Genomic DNA, 21,955 nt, shown 5'->3' on the forward strand with positions numbered 1-21,955 from the left:
TGCTTGGGTGTGTGTCTTGGGAACTGAGCCCAGGGGCGCTTCACCACGGAGCCACATCCCCAGCCCGTTTCATTGTTTGTTTTGAGAGGGTCTTGCTAAGTTGCTTGGGACCTTTTTGATCCTCTGGTTCAGCCTCCTGAGTGGCTGGGATACCAGGTGGATGCCACCTGCCCAGCTCTGTCTGGGCTTCTTACCTTGCTGTCATTTACTGGGTCCCTCTCTGACACCTGCCTGCAGTGGCTGGATCACACACCCCCGTCTGGAGCCCCCAGTCCACGCCCTTGTTGGCAGGGCTCAGATCTCACCAGGCACCTGCTCTGGGCCTGGTCTGTCTTCAACCTCGTGGCAGGTTGGGGAGGGAAGCATGTCCACTGGTCACAGGTGTTCTCAGGGATTTGTTCTCTGTGTGAACCTAGAAGACACTGGGAGTCAGAGCCCTGATGCTGCTGGGCCATGACCCCCTGCAAGTCCCTAACTCGTCCTGGGTGGCCGTGCTCTTCGGCCTTTTGGACATTTAAAGACAATTCTGATGCATCAAGGAAGTAGGTGCCTCAGCGCCCGGGCCCAGTGCAGTGGAAACAGGACACAAAGCCAGCGGCAGGCAGCAAGGAGATCTGTGTCCAGCCTGGTTTCCGTAAGCCGAGGAGGGCCGCGATGGCCAGGGCCCTTTAAGAGGTGACAGATAAGGCTGGGGCTGGGGCTCAGCGGCAGAGCGCTCACCTAGCATGTGTGAGGCCCTGGGTTCGATCCTCAGCACCACAGAAAAATAAGTAAATAAAGGTGTGGTGTCCAACTACAACTAAAAAAGAGATATTTAGGAAAAAAACAAAAAGAGGTGACAGAGGGGCCTTCCTGCTCTCGGAGAGCGGGAGGCGGCGTACAGGTTACCAGCAGGCGGGCACCATGAAATATTTAAGCAGAAAGAAAACGGAGTCTGCCCAACGGCAGCAGGGTTCCAGACACCAGAGCCAGCACCCTCCGCCCCCCGGCGCCCAGCAGGAAAGCGCCAGCCGCCAGCCCTGCTCCTGCAGGAGGGAGGCATGGTACAGCCAGATGGACCATCCCGAGACACGCAGAGACGGGACCTAGACCTGTGAAGGACACCGACTGACCTCGGGCCACCTGGCCTGGGAGGTGGGCTCCCCGGGAGCAGAACAGAGGCCGAGGGTCAGGGCCTGATTCTGTGTCGGGCAAGGGCAGGACCTTGGCTGGTGCCAGAGGACAGTCCTCAGGCCCACCCCGCTCAGCCTCCAGGTCCCTGAATCCCAGGCCACAGAGCACATGCCCCTGTGCAGGCCTCTGACTTGAACTTGTCCTCCATGGGAGCCACTTCCAGGGCTCAGACAGGGTCAGCACAAAAAATCAGAACACTCCACAGAGACGCGCGCAGACCATACCAGACACGGGCGGAGACTCGGGGGACGAAACTGAGACAGGCAGGTGGCATGGAGACCCAGGCAGAGTCACAGACGCACATATACCACACACCATGCACAGACACACAGAGACCAACACAGGTACACAAAGGCACACAGGGACACGCACACTCTAAGGAACATCTGGTGCAGGGTGTGTCCTCTGGGAGCTGGTCTCTGCAGAGTGGGACTGCCACACCCCACCCTCAGGCGGTGTGTCTGGTGTCCAGGTGCTCTGCGCCAGGCAGACCCTCCAGGAGCAGCCTCCAGTCTGCAGGAGGCTGCCCCCACCGAGAACATCACTGGACGCCAAGGCCAGCCGCCAATCAGGCCTCCACCATGTCTTCGCCTGTCCCAGCGGTGCACTGCAGGGAGGCCACAGCCCTAAGGCCAGCGTAGGGAGCCCACCTGACCCCAGAGACTGGAAGGTAGGGCCTGCTAGTGCTCCTGCCACCGCCCCAGCCCGTCCCTGTCCTTCTGCACAGGGTTGTCCTTGCTCTGGGGACCCTCTCCGATCCTCTTCCCTTCTGACCTGTAGTGCTCCAGGTGACTGTCCATCAATGCCCAATAGCTGGACTGGGACCCTCTTGGAGCTGTCCGACTGAGGACTCAGCAGCCCCGTAGGCTGGGAGGAGACCCAGGACTCGTGTGTAGTATTCCTAGCCCCGACCCCTTGGGCCCTGTGCTGTACTGTTTGACCTGGTGCTGTGGTCACCTCCCCTCACCCTGTCACCCTGGCCTCTGTCCCTGGATTCCCAAGAAGGTGCCGCCACTTCCAGGGAACAGGAGTCACTCTGGCTGCACGTGTGTGGCGGGCCACTGTCAGCCTCTGGGGGGCGCCAGCCACACTCCTCATAACAGACAGGACACTTGTGGCACACGGCGGGGGCCTGCTCAGCCAGTCCCAGGCCCATGGTCACACATCTCTGCAGAGCGGAGGGAGACCCAGCACCTGGCACCACAGCCAGCCCTCACCAGCGGTGGTTCCCACGGTGGGGCCGCGAGCCAGGAGGCCTGGTGACTCCAGAGGACCCCAGGTCACCTCAGTCCTGCCCCACATCTGCAGTCAACAGGTCAGCTCCAACGTGCCCCACCCAGCGCTCGAGACTTGGCTCAGCACTGGGCCCCGGGCGGACAGAGAAATCTGTTTGCTTTCAAAACTTAGTCCATTGTCTTAATGACAGCACCAAGTCATAGTCTTCTGTCCCCAGGTCGTGGGCACAACACAGAATAACTTGACTGAGCGGTGGCTGGGCTGCACCCAAGTCCACACGCAGCGGGAGCTCAGGTGTCCGTCCACAGACCTGGCTGCCCAGCCAGGCGCAGCCCAGCTGAGGCCACGGTGCAGTACAGGGCCCCACGTCCCCAGGGCTGATCCTCCAGCCCACGGGTAGGCAGCTGGCAGAGTCCCGCCAAGGTCAGAGAAGGGGGGGCGTGAAGAGGCCTGGGGCTTCCTGGCCCTGAAGAGCCCCTTTCCCACCTGCTGCATCCATGTGCGGGCAGTGCTCCTCCCCATGCCATCAGGGGGACAGAGACATCAACAGCCCCAGCAGGGAGGGAGGACGAGTCACCACCTGCCCTGTCCAGGGGCCTCTGACCCACACAGGCCAGTAGGAGGGGCACTGAGGGCAAGGGTCAGAGGATCCCAGAGAGGGGCACCTGCAGGGGTGGGGGGACAGTAACCCAGGTACCAGTTCCAGCCAGGAGGCAAGATTGTGTCCTGGGGAGAAGTGGGGGGGCGGCCATTCCAGGTCAAGGTCTCTGTGGAACACAGTGGGGGCTGGAACACACCACCCGTCCGCTCAGGTGGCCAGACCCTGCCCTGGAGCGGTGTGGAGGACCACCTGGGGCTCTCCACTTTCCCTCACCCACATCCTCTCGGGAGGCCCTGCTGACCTCCACTGTCCAAGCCAGCTCTCCACAGGACCTGCTGGACCCAGAGCCAGTGGCCCCCATCGGTGCCTCTAATTCACACCAGTGGTGGCCTGGCGAATCAAGGACGCACTCTGAGGTTCCACAGAGAAAATCTAGAGAAATGTGTCCGTGGGGAGTAGGCAGGTGGCTGCTGGGCGTCCCTCTGCCATGACCCATGCAGCAGCCGTGGCAGGACGCGAGGAGAGGCCCCCTCCTGGGTGAGGACCTCAGCTCCAGCCGGCGCCACGAGGCACACTCATGAGTCCAGGGAGTGGCTCTGGTGGAGGATGACAGTGGGGGGCCCAAGAGCCAGCGTTCCCCAGCAGGATGGGCAACCCATCTGTCCTGTGCCTAGAGCTTGACACCCTGATCAGAGCTCCAAGTAGGGGCAGACTGACACCATCCACTCACCAGCCCTCGGCACCCCTGGGGCAGTCCTGGCACACACCCGGACCCAGACACACAGGTGCACACACACCTGGACACAGACACACAGGTATACACACACACCACACAGACACACAGGCACACAAGACACACAGAGACACATACAGAGACACATACAGTACACACAGAGACACATACCACCACACACACACACACACACACACACACACACACACACACACACCAGAACCACCGAGTGCCCAAGCTCACACCGGGAGGTGGCTGCCCAGCGTTGGTGGTGACCAAGGCGCCCAGCAGAGTAGCTGGCTGAGGAGCCTGAACTTGCTGCACCAGAGCCGTCCTCACTGAGCCTCCACAGAGGACACATGGACCGCAGCCTGCCTCCCCACGGAGGCCTTCATGGTGGACACCAGTGCCTCCCCGACTGACCAGAGCAGGGCAACTGGACCTGGGAGGACCTGCCACTTTCACACCCACGTCAGCCTGGCCCTGGAGACGCCTGTCCGGGAAGGGAGGGCAGACTCAGGAAGGCCAAGTCCTCTGGGCCAGGCCCTGCAGCCTCTGCCCTCACCAGCCAAAGCAGGACTCGGAATGGGGAGTCTGCTGTGGAGGACCCTTCCCCCCCACCTCCCATGAGACCTGGGGTGCCACCAGGTGGGCAGTCAGTGGTCAGGAGCCACTGTCCTGGGTCCCTGTGTCAGGAACGGTCACAAGTCATGGCCACGGTCACTGACATTTTCAGTTCCTGAGACTGTAGCCACACAAGATCAGAGGGCTGGTCTAGGCTGGGCCGGGGTCACTTCAAGAAAGGATAGCCAGCCAAGTGTCCTGCAGAGGACTGTGATGTCCCACTCACGGCTCCTACCTAAGACCTCCCTGACTGTGGGTGGTCACACCAGAGGTCCCTGGGCCAGGACAGGAGCCCAGCTCCCTTCCTTGGTGCCCTAGAGGTGACTGGTCTGGAGTGGTGAGGTCAGAGGGCCTCCTCAGGAGCTGTCACCCACCGCTCTGGGTGACCATGTCGCCACTGGTGCCTCTACAGACTGGAGGGCAGAACCACTTTGGAGGCCCAGGTCAGGGCAGGCAGTGGTCAGGGATGGCCTGGGCTCATCGGGGCACAAGGGACATTACTACAACACTGCAACACCCCGGCGACACGCAGCCGTCCCCAAGGCCGGAGCAGCAATGGCCACCTCCTGATGCGACCTTCGGGCAGCTGCCGGGAGCCCCCGGCACAGCTGCGCGGTCGACGCGGACGGCCTGCCCGGCGACCCTCGATGGGACGCCCCGCCCGCCGCGGCGGCACCTACCGTAGCGGCTGGGCTCGCGGCAGTAGCGCAGGATGGGCAGTGCGTCCACGCTGGGCGGCTGCAGCGCCGCCCCGGGGCCGGCGCCGGGGTCGGGGTCGGGGTGCGGACCGGAGCGCGGGCTGCCGTCGTCCTGGGCGGCGGAGACTGCGTTCCCCGCCCCGCCCGCCGCGGGGGTCACCACGAAGCGCAGCGACATGCTGGCGTCCGAGGGCCGGCGCCGAGATGGCTGAGGGATGCGAGCTCGGCTGGGCGACCCGGGTCCGCGGGGCGGGGCGGGAGGGGGGCGGGGCGATCGCGGGGCGGGGCGGCCAGCCGGCTGGAGGGCTGCGGGCCTGGGCCGAGGACCTGCCCGCGGGATTCAGGCGCTCTGGTCTTCAGGCCAGTGGAGTCCCTTCAGTGCAACCTCCGGGGTCACACTTCGTGGTTTGGAGACGCCTCCACTGCCAGGAGGCCTGGGTCAGGGAGCTGCCCTGGACCCGGCCGGACTGACAAGCCACCGCAGGAGCCGCTGTGCTGAGGGCAGCGGAGCCGTGATCCTGGACAGGGTCAGCTGGCTGGGACTGGTGATGATGCCCACGAGGGCCAGCACCTGAGATCCTGGGAGTGAAGGAAGGGGAAGCCTTGCTGACCACTGGGGCTGGGCAACAGCATCTCCTGTGCTGACATGCCCAGCTCAGGCCTCTGGGGCACCTGGACTTCGCCCCTGAGCCCACGAGGCTCCTCCTAGGCCTGTACTGGAGTGGAAGGCCCCTGGGAAACCAGGGCAGAAGGCAGAGGTAAGACCTGACCACTGGAAACAGGGACACCAACCACTCTGCCTGTGTGCTCAGATCTGGCTGATACTGACTGATACTGTTTGTTTATGCGGCACTATGATACTTAACCCTCGTGCACCCCAGGGCCTCTCTGTGCTGGCCCTGTGATGGTAAGGCAGAAACCCCAGCCGTTTGTGGTGTGTCTTCTACAGGGGAGGCAGAAAGTAAAACCCTAAGAAGCAAACAAAGAAGGGGCAACATCTGAAATTAGGTGTTAGGGAGACCCTCCAGGTGACACAAACAGTGGCATCAAAAAAGTCAGAAGCCAGCTGTGCGTAGCTTCCATCCACATGCGTGTCTCATGGTGCCAGATAACTACTCTTGGTCCTGCCATTACGTTTGTATTCTAGCAGTAGAGAGAGGACAACGGAAGAGCACACAGTTTCTCCCAGGGCACACAGCACCTTTGCTTACAGCACTAGGTACCTGGCCAGGCCTGGCGTGAAGAAACCTGGAAGAGGTGCTCAGATAGTGTTGGGGCACTCTGGAGGAGGCTTCAGGGGTTGGATCTCAGGCATGTCTAGCCAGGAGGAAAGGCCAGGGCTTTTGTTTGAGAACTGGACTCCTCATCCCGGAAAACCCTCTCACCACCGACCCACCTCCGCTCACTGGCATCTAGAAGAGGGGAACCAGGACACACGTTCTCACAGGGCAGGTCACCTGTCTATATCTGCTCAGGCCCACCGACACCTGCCTGCACCTGCCCACACCTGCCTGCACCTGCCCACACCTGCCTGCACCTGTCCACACCCACCTATACCTGTCCACACCTGCTCAGGCCCACTAACACCTGCCCAAACCGGCCCAAACCTGCCCACACCTGCCTATACCTGCCCACACCCACCTATACCTGTCCACACCTGCTCAAACCCACTGACACCTGTCCACACCTGCCCATACCTGCCTATACCTGCCCACACCCACCTATACCTGTCCACACCTGCTCAAACCCACTGACACCTGTCCACACCTGCCCATACCTGCCTATACCTGCCCACACCCACCTATACCTGTCCACACCTGCTCAAACCCACTGACACCTGCCTGCACCTGCCCACACCTGCCTACACCTGTCCACACCTGCCTACACCTGTCCACACCCATCTATACCTGTCCATACCTGCTCAGGCCCACTAACACCTGCCCACACTTGCCCACACCTGCCCACACCACCTATACCTGTCCATACCTGCTCAGGCCCACTGACACCTGTCCACACCTGCCTATACCTGCCCATACCTGCTCATACTCACCGACACCTGCCTGCACCTGCCCACACCTGCCCACACCTGCCTATACCTGCCCACATCCACCTATACCTGTCCATACCTGCTCAAACCCACTGACACCTGTCCACACCTGCCTATACCTGCTCATACCCACCAACACCTGCCTACACCTGCCCACACCTGCCTACACATGTCCACACCCACCTATACCTGTCCATACCTGCTCAGGCCCACTGACACCTGCCCACACCTGCCTATACCTGCCCATATCTGCTCATACCCACCGACACCTGCCTGCACCTGCCCACACCTGCCTACACCTGTCCACACCCACCTATACCTGTCCATACCTGTTCAGACCCATTGACACCTGCCCACACCTGCCCATACCTGTCCACACCCATCTATACCTGTCCATACCTGCTCAGGCCCACTGACACCTGCCCACACCTGCCTGCACCTGCCCACACCTGCTCAGGCCAACTAACACCTGCCTGCACCTGCCTACACCTGCCCACACCCATCTATACCTGTACATACCTGCTCAGGCCCACTGACACCTGCCCACACCTGCCTGCACCTGCCCACACCTGCTCAGGCCAAATAACACCTGCCTGCACCTGCCTACACCTGCCCACACCCAACTATACCTGTACATACCTGCTCAGGCCCATTGACACCTGCCCACACCTGCCCATACCTGCCTGCACCTGCCCACACCCAACTATACCTGTCCATACCTGCTCAGACCCACTGATACCTGCCCACACCTGCCCACACCTGCCTACACCTGTCTACACCTGCTCATATCCACCTATACCTGTCCATACCTGCTCAGGCCCACTGACACCTGCCCACACCTGCCTACACCTGCCCACACCTGTCCACACCCATCTATACCTGTCCATACCTGTTCAGGCCCACTGACACCTGCCCACATCTGCCCACACCTGCCTGCACCTGCCCACACCAACCTATACCTGTCCACACCTGCTCAGGCCCACTGACACCTGCCCACACCTGCCCACACCTGTCCATACCACCTATACCTGTCCATACCTGTTCAGACCCGCTGACACCTGCCCATACCTGCCCACACCTGCCTGCACCTGCACACATCTGCCCACACCCACCTATACCTGTTCATACCTGCTCAGGCCCACTGACACCTGTCTGTACCTGCCCACACCTGCCTATACTGTCTACACCTGCCCACACCTACCTATACCTGTCTATACCTGCTCAGACCCACTGACACCTGCCCACACAACCTACACCTGCCCACACCCACACAGGCCCACATTTACCTATTCCTGTCCATACCTGTTCAGACTCAATGACACTTGTCCATACCTGCCTACACTTGCCCACACCTGCCTACACCTGCCCACACCCACACAGGCCCACACCCATCTATACTTGTCTATACCTGCTCATACCCACTGACACCTTTCCATACCTGCCCACACCTTCCCGCACTGCCTAAACCTGCCTATACCTTCCCACACCTGCTTGCACCTGCCAACACCTATACCTGCTCACACCCACCTACACCTATCCACACCTGCACACACCTTCTCGCCCCTGCCCACACCTGCCTAAACCTGCTCACACCCACCTACACCTATCACACCTGCCCACACCTTCTCACACCTGCCCACACCTGCCTATACCTTCCTACAACCTGCCTCCACCCACCTACACCAGCCTACACACACACACAGGCCCACACCCACCCACACCTCTCCAACCCGCCCATACCCACCCACACCTGCCTACACCTACTCACGTCTGCCCACACCTGCCTACACCTATCCATACCTGCGCACACCTTCTCGCACCTGCCTACACTGTCTATACCTTCCCACACCTACCCACACCTGCCCACACCCACCCACACCTGTCCACACCTGCTCACATCCACCCACACCCGCCCACACCCACACCTGCCCACACCCACCCACACCTGTCCACACCTGCCCACATCCACCCACACCTGCCCACACCTGCCCACACCTGCCCACACCCACACCTGCCCATACCCACCCACACCTGTCCACACCTGCCCACACCCACCCACACCTGTCCACACCTGCCCACATACACCCACACCTGCCCACACCTGCCCACACCCGCCCACACCCACACCTGCCCACACCCACCCACACCTGTCCACACCTGCCCACATCCACTCACACCTGCCTTTACCTGCCCACACCTGCCCACACCCGCCCATACCCACACCTGCCCACACCCACCCACACCTGTTTACACCTGCCCATACCCACCCACACCTGCCTACACCTGCTCACATCTGCCCACACCTGCCTACACTATTCATACCTGCCCACACCTTCTCACACCTGCCCACACCTGTCTATACCTTCCCACACCTATCCACACCTGCCCACACCCACCCACACCTGTCCACACCTGCCTACGTGTGCACACTGGTCCACATCTTCTTTGGCTCTTCTGGGGGCTGGTGGGGCTCTCTGGCTGGAGGGGCTCTGTGCGGGACCCTGGCCCTCTTGTCTTTCTCGTTGCTTTCTAGGTCACCCTACTTTTCCCCAGGAGGAACTTGAGGGTCCTTTTGAGAGTTTCCTGCCAGATGTGCTCGGTTCCGGCTGGAAGGGCGGGTGCATCCACCGCTGCGCGAGAGCGGCCTGGAGAGGGCCTTCACCGGGTTCTGCGCTGCCCACTGCGGTGGCCCACTTGCCACTGTGCTGACACAGAGCTGGCTCTGAGTGCTTCCTCGTGACCGCCGCCTCCCAGAACTGGGGTCTTCCCGGCTTTCCTGGGCGGCACTGGCCGTGGTGGGTGCTCCTTCCCATGTTCCATTCCTACCCCTGCATTCTGCAAGGAATTTTTTTAGCCCATAAACAATGTGAGCTTTATCTTTCCCCTCGTTTTTCCTCTTCTGTTTTCTTTTCACCCCTTTCTTCTATTCTGGAATTTTCTAGAAATTCCAAGGCAATATCCAGTCCTGCTGGCTGGGATGCTGCCATCTGCTCTGGGCTGGTGTGAGAGGTCCTGGGGTCTGCTCACAAGAGGCACGGCTCAGGAGGTGAGCGGCCACGTGCTCCGCTCCGCAGGGCAGGCCCTGGATGCCACCCCTTTAGCCTGAGGAGGCAGCTCTGATGGACATGACCCAGGAGGGAGCTCACAGCACAGTTCTTCCTCTGCCTCGACCTGTCTCTTCCTGGTCAGGGTCCCTCAGGACACCAGCCTCCATTTTCAGCTTTCATTTCAAATGCCTAAGCCTGTCCTGTCCTGCCACACCATCTGCGGCCCTGGCCCTCTTTTGGGGGCTCCTAGGAATTTGGAAGTTCATAGAAACTACTGGCCACACTGACAGCTCAGAGGAACTGTCTCCTACACACCCCCAGGAGGTCCCTGCCAGGGCCTCCCTGGGCCTCGGACCTAGGTGGGGGCTGGGCCTGGGTGGGACCCAAGGCCTGGGAAGCCCGGGTGATCCTGGTCATTGTTCTAGTCTGCATGACATATAAAAATTCAGTTCCTCAAAATATTAAACCCAGGAAACCTGTCCAGGCCGACCCTGATTTTGAGCAGTGTGTGGGGTGAGGACAGAGATCTGGGAAGTCCAGGCGCAGGGAGGGAGGATGAGGCTCAGGGTGCAGAGTCAGGCAGGGACAGGGAGCCACATGGAGGGGGCCGCCCCTGCCCTCCTCCCGCTGTCGGAGTCCCTCTTGCGCCCTCTTGGCGCTCTTCTGCTGTCGTGATCTGACACTCAACGAAGAAAACTTTGAAGATTATATATTTTTCTCCAAAAATAGCCTGGCCGCTCAAAGCCTTCCTTCTCGCTGACTCAGGGCGGCTGACCTCCCCATGCTCACGGGCGCAGGGTGCCTCCCTGGGCAGCCAGCGCTCCCCAGCACAGGACCTCGTCACCTGAACAGCCCAGCAGCCCTTCCGCGTCCTAAGGCAGATGGGTAAAATGCCGTCCAGCTCTGGAAGCTCCCCGGCAAAGGCCCTGCTGAGCTCCCAAGCCAGAGACTCCAACAGCGGCTCCTTGGGTGGCTCCTGAGTGCCCCCGTGTGCTGCAGTGTCACTTGAGTGGTGGGGCCCAGGTGTCAGAATGGCTGAGGGAGCCTGAACACGCCCTCCTGGCCAGGCGTGGGCAGCAGGCCTCTCTGAGGGGAGCAGTGGTCCTGGGTTCCCCTGGGTCAAGGCCCTAGGGGGCTGTACTGTCACAACCACTGCCACCCTCTGGGCTCCGTGGGGACATGCTGCCCCCTTCTCAGTAGGGCCGCCCTGGAGGCCTGACCTGCAGCCCTCCATGGGGACTGCAGGACATGTTCAGCCAGCACGTGGCAGCCATGGAGCTGGGGAGGAGAATGCAGGCTTGGGAATTCTGGCCTACAGTACCTCCAGAGGTCCCCAACCCTGGGCTCCCATGGCCTCTCTCAGCCAGGCCTTCCAAGGGGAGACCTGGTCGGGCTCACTGCAGAGCTCAGGGCTGTATGGCCCAGGGTCCTCCAAAGGTGGTGTCCCTAGTCAGGAGACAGTCTTCAGGGTGAGGAGAGGGCTGGTGGGGAGAGCAGAAAGACAGGGCCAGTCAGTTGAAACAGAGGGACAGACGGACAGAGACAGGCAGATGGAGGAGGGCTTGTGAGCAAGCTGCACCGTCAACGTGAGTGGGACCTGCTGTATCCTCCAGGTGTCGGGCTGCATGGAGAGGGTCCTGAGTCACCTCACTGTCCAGCACTAGTCCACCACACTCACAACTCGTGGCCCACTGTGTAGCCTCAAGCAGCCTTCGCGGGTCTGTTTATTCCAAACCGTCTTACTCACCAGTGTCTGTGACACTTGAGCCACGCATCACCCTTCACACAGCGCTTTTTGGGTTACATAATGGCTAAGAAAGGGTTAACAGTGGCCTCTGGTTTTTAAAAAGGCAGAATGAGAGCAAAGGCAGATGGTGAAGGTGGTCAGATAAGAGGAGGAACAGGCAGAACTCACGCTGGTCCCGGGTCAGAGCACAGGCAGTCTCCCAGTGCACCATGTCAAGCAGGGAGCTGGAGCTATGCTGAAGCCCAGGGACAGAGTCAGAATTCCTGGCAAGTGGACTGCAGACTGGTTCACTGGATGGTCTGACAAGACCACAGGTTGGTGTGTGCCACTTACAGCTTCTTGGGTGCCCTTCATCTTATGGTCTTGGTGCAGGGGTTGCTCCAGCACTGTCTGCTGGGTCTGAAGAGATCACGGGCCTAGAGTCTGGTGCAGCCCTGAGCATCTGATTTAATACAAAATCCACATTGGTCCTGTTTATTAACATGATTTACTTATCACTATGTACCTTTGGGTTGTGCTGGGGAGACGGTTATTGTTCACTTGTACAAGCTCAAAACATCTTCTCACCCAGCACTCGATCAAACTAGAGACGCTCAGGGCAAGCCACTGCTAAATAACAGGAAGTGACTCAGGGCAGGCAGAGCCAGAGGACTGCTGGTCCACACACCATGGAGTCACTAAGGGCAGGCACAGCCTGAGGACTGCTGTTCTACACACCATGGAGTCACCAGGGCAGGTGTAGCCTGAGGACTGCTGTTCCACACACCATGGAGTCAATAGGGCAGGCACTGCCTGAGAACTGCTGTCCTACACACCATGGAGTCACTCACGGCAGGCACAGCCTGAGGACTGCTGTTCTACACACCATGGAGTCACTCAGGGCAGGCAGAGCCTGAGGACTGCTGTTACACACACCATGGAGTCACTCAGAGCAGGTACAGCCTGAGGACTGCTGTTCTGCACACCATGGAGTCACTGGAGCAGGCACAGCCTGAGGACTGGTGTTCTACACACCATGAAGTCACTCAGGGCAGCCACAGCCTGAGGACTGCTGTTCTACACACCATGGAGTCACTCAGGGAAGGCACAGCCTGAGGACTGCTGTTCCGAACACCATGGAGTCACTTAGGGCAGGTACAGCCTGAGGACTTCTGTTCTACACACCATGGAGTCACTAGGGCAGGCACAGCCTGAGGACTGCTGTTCAACACACCATGGAGTCACTAAGGCCGGCACAGCCTGAGGACTGCTGTTCTGCACACCATGGAGTAACTCAGGGCAGTCACATCCTGAGAGCTGCTGTACTTCACCATGGAGTCATTAGGGCAGGCACAGCCTGAGGACTGCTGTCCTACACACCATGGAGTCCCTAGGGCAGGCACAGCCTGAGGACTACTGTCCTACACACCATGGAGTCACTAGGGCAGGCACAGCCTGAGGACTGCTGTTCCGAACACCATGGAGTCACTTAGGGCAGGTACAGCCTGAGGACTTCTGTTCTACACACCATGGAGTCACTAGGGCAGGCACAGCCTGAGGACTGCTGTTCAACACACCATGGAGTCACTAAGGCCGGCACAGCCTGAGGACTGCTGTTCTGCACACCATGGAGTAACTCAGGGCAGTCACATCCTGAGAGCTGCTGTACTTCACCATGGAGTCATTAGGGCAGGCACAGCCTGAGGACTGCTGTCCTACACACCATGGAGTCCCTAGGGCAGGCACAGCCTGAGGACTACTGTCCTACACACCATGGAGTCACTAGGGCAGGCACAGCCTGAGGACTACTGTTCTACACACCATGGAGTCACTAGGGCAGGCACAGACTGAGGACTGCTGTTCTGCACACCGTGGAGTAACTCAGGGCAGTCACATCCTGAGAGCTGCTGTTCTACACACCATGGAGTCACTAGGGCAGGCACAGCCTGAGGACTGCTGTTCTACACACCATGGAGTCACTAGGGCAGGCACAGCCTGAGGACTGCTGTTCTACACACCATGGAGTCACTAGGGCAGGCACAACCTGAGGACTGCTGTTCTACACACCATGGAGTAACTAAGGCAGGCATAGCCTGAGGACTGCTGTTCTACACACCATGGAGTCACTAGGGCAGGCACAGCCTGAGGACTGCTGTTCTGCACACAATGGAGTCACTAGGGCAGGCACAGCCTGAGGACTGCTGTTCTGCACACCATGGAGTAACTCAGGGCAAGCAGCCTGAGGACTGCTGTTCCACATACCATGGAGTCACTAGGGCAGGCACAGCCTGAGGACTGCTGTCCTACACACCCTGGAGTCACTAGAGCAGGTGCAGCCTGAGGACTGCTGTTCTACACACCATGGAGTAACTCAGGGCAGGCACAGCCTGAGGACTACTGTCCTACACACCATGGAGTCACTCAGGGCAGGCACATCCTGAGAGCTGCTGTTCTACACACCATGGAGTCACTAGGGCAGGCACAGCCTGAGGACTGCTGTACTACGCACCATGGAGTCACTAGGGCAGGCACAGCCTGAGGACTGCTGTTCTGCACACCATGGAGTAATCAAGGCAGGCACTTCCTGAGAGCTGCTGTTCTACACACCATGGAGTCACTAGGGTAGGCACAGCCTGAGGACTGCTGTTCTACACACCATGGAGTCACTCAGGGCAGGCACAGCCTGAGGACTGCTGTTATACACACCACGTAGTCACCAGCGCAGGCACATTCTTAGAGCTGCTGTTCTACACACCATGGAGTCACTATGGCAGGCACACCCTAGGAATGCTGTTCTACACACCATGGAGTCACTAGGGCAGGCACAGTCTGAGGACTGCTGTCCTACACACCATGGAGTCACTAGGGCAGGCACAGCCTGAGGACTGCTGTTCCACACACCATGGAGTCACTAGGGCAGCCACAGCCTGAGAGCTGCTGTTCTACACACCATGTAGTCACCAGGGCAGGCACATCCTGAGGACTGCTGTCCTACACACCATGGAGTCACTAGGGCAGGCACAACCTGAGGACTGCTTTTTTACACACCATGGAGTCACTCAGGGCAGGCACAGCCTAAGGACTGCTGTTCTACACACCATGGAGTCACAAGAGCAGGCACAGCCTGAGGACTGCTGTTCTGCATACCATGGAGTCACTCAGGGCAGGCACAGCGTGAGGACTGCTGTTATACACACCACGTAGTCACCAGGGCAGGCACATCCTTAGAGCTGCTGTTCTACACACCATGGAGTCACCAGGGCAGGCACAGCCTGAGGACTGCTGTTCTACACACCATGGAGTCACTAGGGCAGGCACAGTCTGAGGACTGCTGTCCTACACACCATGGAGTCACTAGGGCAGGCACAGCCTGAGGACTGCTGTTCCACACACCATGGAGTCACTAGGGCAGCCACAGCCTGAGAGCTGCTGTTCTACACACCATGTAGTCACCAGGGCAGGCACATCCTGAGGACTGCTGTTCTATACACCATGGAGTCACTAGGGCAGGCACAGCCTGAGCACTGCTGTTCTATATACCATGGAGTCACTAGGGCAGGCACAGCGTGAGGACTGCTGTTCTACACACCATGGAGTCCCTAGGGCAGACACAGCCTGAGGACTGCTGTGCTACACACCATGGAATCACCCAGGGCAGGCACAACTGAGGAATGCTGTTCTACACACCATGAAGTCACCAGGGCAGGCGCAGTCTGAGGACTGCTGTTCCCCAGACCATGGAGTCACTCAGGGCAGGCACAGCCTGAGGACTGCTGTTTTGCACATCATGGAGTCACTCAGGGCAGGCACAGCCTGAGGACTGCTGTTCCGCAAACCATGGAGTCACTTAGGGCAGGTACAGCCTGAGGACTTCTGTTCTACACACCATGGAGTCACTAGGGCAGGCACAGCATGAGGACTGCTGTCCTACACACCATGGAGTCACTCAGGACAGGCACATCCTGAGAGCTGCTATTCTACACACCATGGAGTCACTCAGGGCAGGCACAGCCTGAGGACTGCTGTTCTACACACCATGGAGTAAATCAGGGCAGGCACAACCCGAGGAATGCTGTTATACACACCACGTAGTCACCAGGGCAGGCACATCCGGAGAGCTGCTGTTCTACACATGATGGAGTCACTAGGGCAGGCACAGCCTGAGGACTGCTGTCCTATAAACCATGGAGTCACTAGGGCAGGCACAACCTGAGGACTGCTATTCTACACACCATGGAGTCACTCAGGGCAGGCAGAGCCTGAGAACTGCTGTTCTACACACCATGGAGTCACTAGGGCAGGCACAGCCTGAGAACTACTATTCTACACACCATGGAGTCACTAGAGCAGGCACAGCCTGAGGACTGCTGTTCTACACACCATGGAGTCACTAAGGGCAGGCACAACCTGAGGACTGCTGTTCTACACACCATGGAGTCACTAGGGCAGGCACATCCTGAGAGCTGCTGTTCTACACACCATGGAGTCACTAGGGCAAGCAAAGCCTGAGGACTGCTGTTCCACACACCATGGAGTCACTAGGGCAGGCACAGCGTGAGGACTGCTGTTCTACACACCATGGAGTCACTAGGGCAGGCGCATCCTGAGAGCTGCTGTTCTACACACCATGGAGTCACTAGGGCAAGCACAGCCTGAGGACTGCTGTTCTGCACACCATGGAGTCACTAGGGCAGGCGCATCCTGAGAGCTGCTGTTCTACACACCATGGAGTCACTAGGGCAGGCGCATCCTGAGAGCTGCTGTTCTACACACCATGGAGTCACTAGGGCAAGCACAGCCTGAGGACTGCTGTTCCACACACCATGGAGTCACTAGGGCAGGCACAGCCTGAGGACTGCTGTTCTACACACCATGGAGTCACTAGGGCAGGCACAGCCTGAGGACTGCTATTCGACACACCATGGATTCACTAAGGCAGGCATAGCCTGAGGACTGCTGTCCTACACACCATGGAGTCACAAGGGCAGGCACAGCCTGAGGACTGCTATTCCACACACCATGGAGTCACTAGGGCATGTACACCCTGAGGACTGCTGTTCTACACACCGTGGAGTCACTCAGGGCAGGCAAGCCTGAGGACTGCTATTCCACACACCATGGAGTCACTACGGCATGTACACCCTGAGGACTGCTGTTCCACACACCATGGAGTCACTCAGGGGAGGTGGAGCATGAGGACTACTGTTCTACACACCATGGAGTCACTAGGGCAGGCACAGCCTGAGGACTGCTGTTCTGCACACCAGGGAGTTACTCAGGGCAAGCGCAGCCTGAGGACTGCTGTTCTACACACCATGGAGTCACTAGGGCAGGCACATCCTGAGAGCTGCTGTTCTACACACCATGGAGTCAATAGGGCAAGCAAAGCCTGAGAACTGCTGTTCCACACACCATGGAGTCACTCAGGGCAGGCACAGCCTGAGGACTGCTGTTCTACACACCATGGAGTCACTAGGGCAAGCACAGCCTGAGGACTGCTATTCCACACACCATGGAGTCACTCAGGGCAGGCGCAGCATGAGGACTACTGTTCTACAAACCATGGAGTCACTAGGGCAGGCACAGCCTGAGGACTGCTGTTCTGCACACCATGGTGTCACTCAGGGCAGGCGCAGCCTGAGGAATGCTGTTCTACACACCATGGAGTCACTAGGGCAGGCACAGCGTGAGGACTGCTGTTCTACACACCATGGAGTCACTAGGGCAGGCGCAGCCTGAGGAATGCTCTTCTACACACCATGGAGTCACTCAGGGCAGGCATAGCGTGAGGACTGCTGTTCTACACACCATGGAGTCACTAGGCAGGCACATCCTGAGAGTTGCTGTTCTACACACCATGGAGTCACTAGGGCAAGCACAGCCTGAGGACTGCTGTTCCACACACCATGGAGTCACTCAGGGCAGGCACAGCCTGAGGACTGCTTTTCTACACACCATGGAGTCACTAGGTCAGGCACATCCTGAGAGCTCCTGTTCTACACACCATGGAGTCACTAGGGCAAGCACAGCCTGAGGACTGCTGTTCCACACACCATGGAGTCACTAGGGCAGGCACAGCCTGAGGACTGCTGTTCTACACACCATGGAGTCACCAGGGCAGGCACAGCCTGAGGACTGCTGTTCTACACACCATGGAGTCACTAGGGCCGGCACAGCCTGAGGACTGCTGTTCTGTACACCATGGAGTCACTAGGGCAGGCACAGCGTGAGGACTGCTGTTCCACACACCATGGAGTCACTAGGGCAGGCGCAGCCTGAGGACTGCTGTTCTACACACCATGGAGTCACCAGGGCAGGCACATCCTGAGGACTTCTGTCCTACACACCATGGAGTCACTAGGGCAGGCACAGCCTGAGGACTGCTGTTCTACACACCGTGGAGTCACTAGGGCAGGCACAGCCTGAGGACTTCTGTCCTACACACCATGGAGTCACTAGGGCAGGCACAGCCTGAGGACTGCTGTTCTACACACCATGGAGTCACTAGGGCAGGCACAGCCTGAGGACTGCTGTTCTGTACACCATGGAGTCACGAGGGCAGGCACAGCGTGAGGACTGCTGTTCCACACACCATGGAGTCACTAGGGCAGGCGCAGCCTGAGGACTGCTGTTCTACACACCATGGAGTCACCAGGGCAGGCACAGCCTGAGGACTTCTGTCCTACACACCATGGAGTCACTAGGGCAGGCACAGCCTGAGGACTGCTGTTCTACACACCGTGGAGTCACTAGGGCAGGCACAGCCTGAGGACTTCTGTCCTACACACCATGGAGTCACTAGGGCAGGCACAGCCTGAGGACTGCTGTTCTACACACCATGGAGTCACTAGGGCAGGCACAGCCTGAGGACTGCTGTTCTGTACACCATGGAGTCACTAGGGCAGGCACAGCCTGAGGACTGCTGTTCTGCACACCATGGAGTGACTCAGGGCAAGCGCAGCCTGAGGACTGCTGTTCTACACACCATGGAGTCACTCAGGGCAGGCACATCCTGAGAGCTGCTGTTCTACACACCATGGAGTCACTAGGGCAGGCACAGCCTGAGGACTGCTGTTCTACACACCATGGAGTCACTCAGGGCAGGCGCAGCCTGAGGACTCCTTGCTACACACCATGGAGTCACTAGGGCAAGCAAAGCCTGAGGACTGCTGTTCCACACACCATGGAGTCACTAGGGCAAGCACAGCCTGAGGACTGCTGTTCCACACACCATGGAGTCACTAGGGCATGCACAGCGTGACGACTCCTATTCTACACACCATGGAGTCACTAGGGCAGGCACATCCTGAGAGCTGCTGTTCTACACACCATGGAGTCATTAGGGCAGGCGCAGCCTGAGGACTGCTGTCCCACACACCATGGAGTCACTAGGGCAGGCACAGCCTGAGAACTGATGTTCTACACACTATGGAGTCACTCAGGGCAGGAACAGCCTGAGGACTGCTGTCCCACACACCATGGAGTCACTAGGGCAGGCACAGCGTGAGGACTGCTGTTCCCCAGACCATGGAGTCACTCAGGGCAGGCACAGCCTGAGGACTGCTGTTCCACACACCATGGAGTCACTAGGGCAGGCGCATCCTGAGAGCTGCTGTTCTACAAACCATGGAGTCATTAGGGCAGGCACAGCCTGAGGACTGCTGTTCCACACACCATGGAGTCACTAGGGCAGGCACAGCCTGAGGACTGATGTTCTACACACCATGTAGTCACTAGGGCAGGCGCAGCCTGAGGACTGCTGTCCCACACACCATGGCGTCACTAGGGCAAGCAAAGCCTGAGGACTGCTGTTCCACACACCATGGAGTCACTAGGGCAGGCGCATCCTGAGAGCTGCTGTTCTACACACCATGGAGTCACTAGGGCAAGCACAGCCTGAGGACTGCTGTTCCACACACCATGGAGTCACTAGGGCAGGCACAGCCTGAGGACTGCTGTTCTACACACCATGGAGTCACTAGGGCAGGCACAGCCTGAGGACTGCTATTCGACACACCATGGATTCACTAAGGCAGGCATAGCCTGAGGACTGCTGTCCTACACACCATGGAGTCACAAGGGGAGGCACAGCCTGAGGACTGCTATTCCACACACCATGGAGTCACTAGGGCATGTACACCCTGAGGACTGCTGTTCTACACACCGTGGAGTCACTCAGGGCAGGCAAGCCTGAGGACTACTGTTGTACACACCATGGAGTCACTAGGGCAGGCACAGCCTGAGGACTGCTGTTCTGCACACCATGGAGTTACTCAGGGCAAGCGCAGCCTGAGGACTGCTGTTCTACACACCATGGAGTCACTAGGGCAGGCACATCCTGAGAGCTGCTGTTCTACACACCATGGAGTCACTAGGGCAGGTGCAGCCTGAGGACTGCTGTTCTGCACACCATGGAGTCACTCAGGGCAAGCGCAGCCTGAGGACTGCTGTTCTACACACCATGGAGTCACTAGGGCAGGCACATCCTGAGAGCTGCTGTTCTACACACCATGGAGTCACTAGGGCAAGCAAAGCCTGAGGACTGCTGTTCCACACACCATGGAGTCTCTCAGGGCAGGCACAGCCTGAGGACTGCTGTTCTACACACCATGGAGTCACTAGGGCAAGCACAGCCTGAGGACTGCTGTTCCACACACCATGGAGTCACTCAGGGCAGGCGCAGCATGAGGAGTACTGTTCTACACACCATGGAGTCACTAGGGCAGGCACAGCCAGAGGACTGCTGTTCTGCACACCATGGAGTCACTCAGGGCAGGCGCAGCCTGAGGACTGCTGTTCTACACACCATGGAGTCACTAGGGCAGGCACAGCGTGAGGACTGCTGTTCTACACACCATGGAGTCACTAGGGCAGGCACATCCTGAGAGCTGCTGTTCTACACACCATGGAGTCACTAGGGCAAGCGCAGCCTGAGGACTGCTGTTCTACACACCATGGAGTCACTAGGGCAAGCAAAGCCTGAGGACTGCTGTTCCACACACCATGGAGTCACTCAGGGCAGGCACAGCCTGAGGACTGCTGTTCTACACACCATGGAGTCACTAGGGCAAGCAAAGCCTGAGGACTGCTGTTCCACACACCATGGAGTCACTAGGGCAGGCACAGCGTGAGGACTGCTGTTCTACACACCATGGAGTCACTAGGGCAGGCGCATCCTGAGAGCTGCTGTTCTACACACCATGGAGTCACTAGGGCAAGCAAAGCCTGAGGACTGCTGTTCCACACACCATGGAGTCACTAGGGCAGGCGCATCCTGAGAGCTGCTGTTCTACACACCATGGAGTCATTAGGGCAGGCACAGCCTGAGGACTGCTGTTCCACACACCATGGAGTCACTAGGGCAGGCACAGCCTGAGGACTGATGTTCTACACACCATGTAGTCACTAGGGCAGGCGCAGCCTGAGAGCTGCTGTTCTACACACCATGGAGTCACTAGGGCAGGAGCATCCTGAGAGCTGCTGTTCTACACACCATGGAGTCATTAGGGCAGGCACAGCCTGAGGACTGCTGTTCCACACACCATGGAGTCACTAGGGCAGGCACAGCCTGAGGACTGATGTTCTACACACCATGTAGTCACTAGGGCAGGCGCAGCCTGAGGACTGCTGTTCTACACACCATGGAGTCACTAGGGCAGGCACATCCTGAGAGCTGCTGTTCTACACACCATGGAGTCATTAGGGCAGGCACAGCCTGAGGACTGCTGTTCCACACACCATGGAGTCACTAGGGCAGGCACAGCCTGAGGACTGATGTTCTACACACCATGTAGTCACTAGGGCAGGCGCAGCCTGAGGACTGCTGTCCCACACACCATGGCGTCACTAGGGCAAGCACAGCCTGAGGACTGCTGTTCCACACACCATGGAGTCACTAGGGCAGGCGCATCCTGAGAGCTGCTGTTCTACACACCATGGAGTCACTAGTGCAAGCACAGCCTGAGGACTGCTGTTCCACACACCATGGAGTCACTAGGGCAGGCACAGCCTGAGGACTGCTGTTCTACACACCATGGAGTCACTAGGGCAGGCACAGCCTGAGGACTGCT

The 21,955-nt window shown here is 58.9% G+C and overlaps 1 protein-coding gene across 1 annotated transcript in view; it reads right to left on the minus strand.

Annotated features, from left to right (window-relative positions):
- Positions 1–6,382: 6,382 nt before the first annotated feature.
- The window catches only part of Tert (telomerase reverse transcriptase), a 32,930-nt gene continuing 17,357 nt past the window's right edge, over positions 6,383–21,955 (minus strand). The window contains 1 exon segment of the mRNA XM_077791402.1: positions 6,383–6,477. Coding sequence (XP_077647528.1) covers positions 6,383–6,477 — 95 coding nt within the window.

This window comes from Urocitellus parryii, chromosome 1, assembly GCF_045843805.1.
Source record: "Urocitellus parryii isolate mUroPar1 chromosome 1, mUroPar1.hap1, whole genome shotgun sequence".
Taxonomy (NCBI): domain Eukaryota; kingdom Metazoa; phylum Chordata; class Mammalia; order Rodentia; family Sciuridae; genus Urocitellus; species Urocitellus parryii.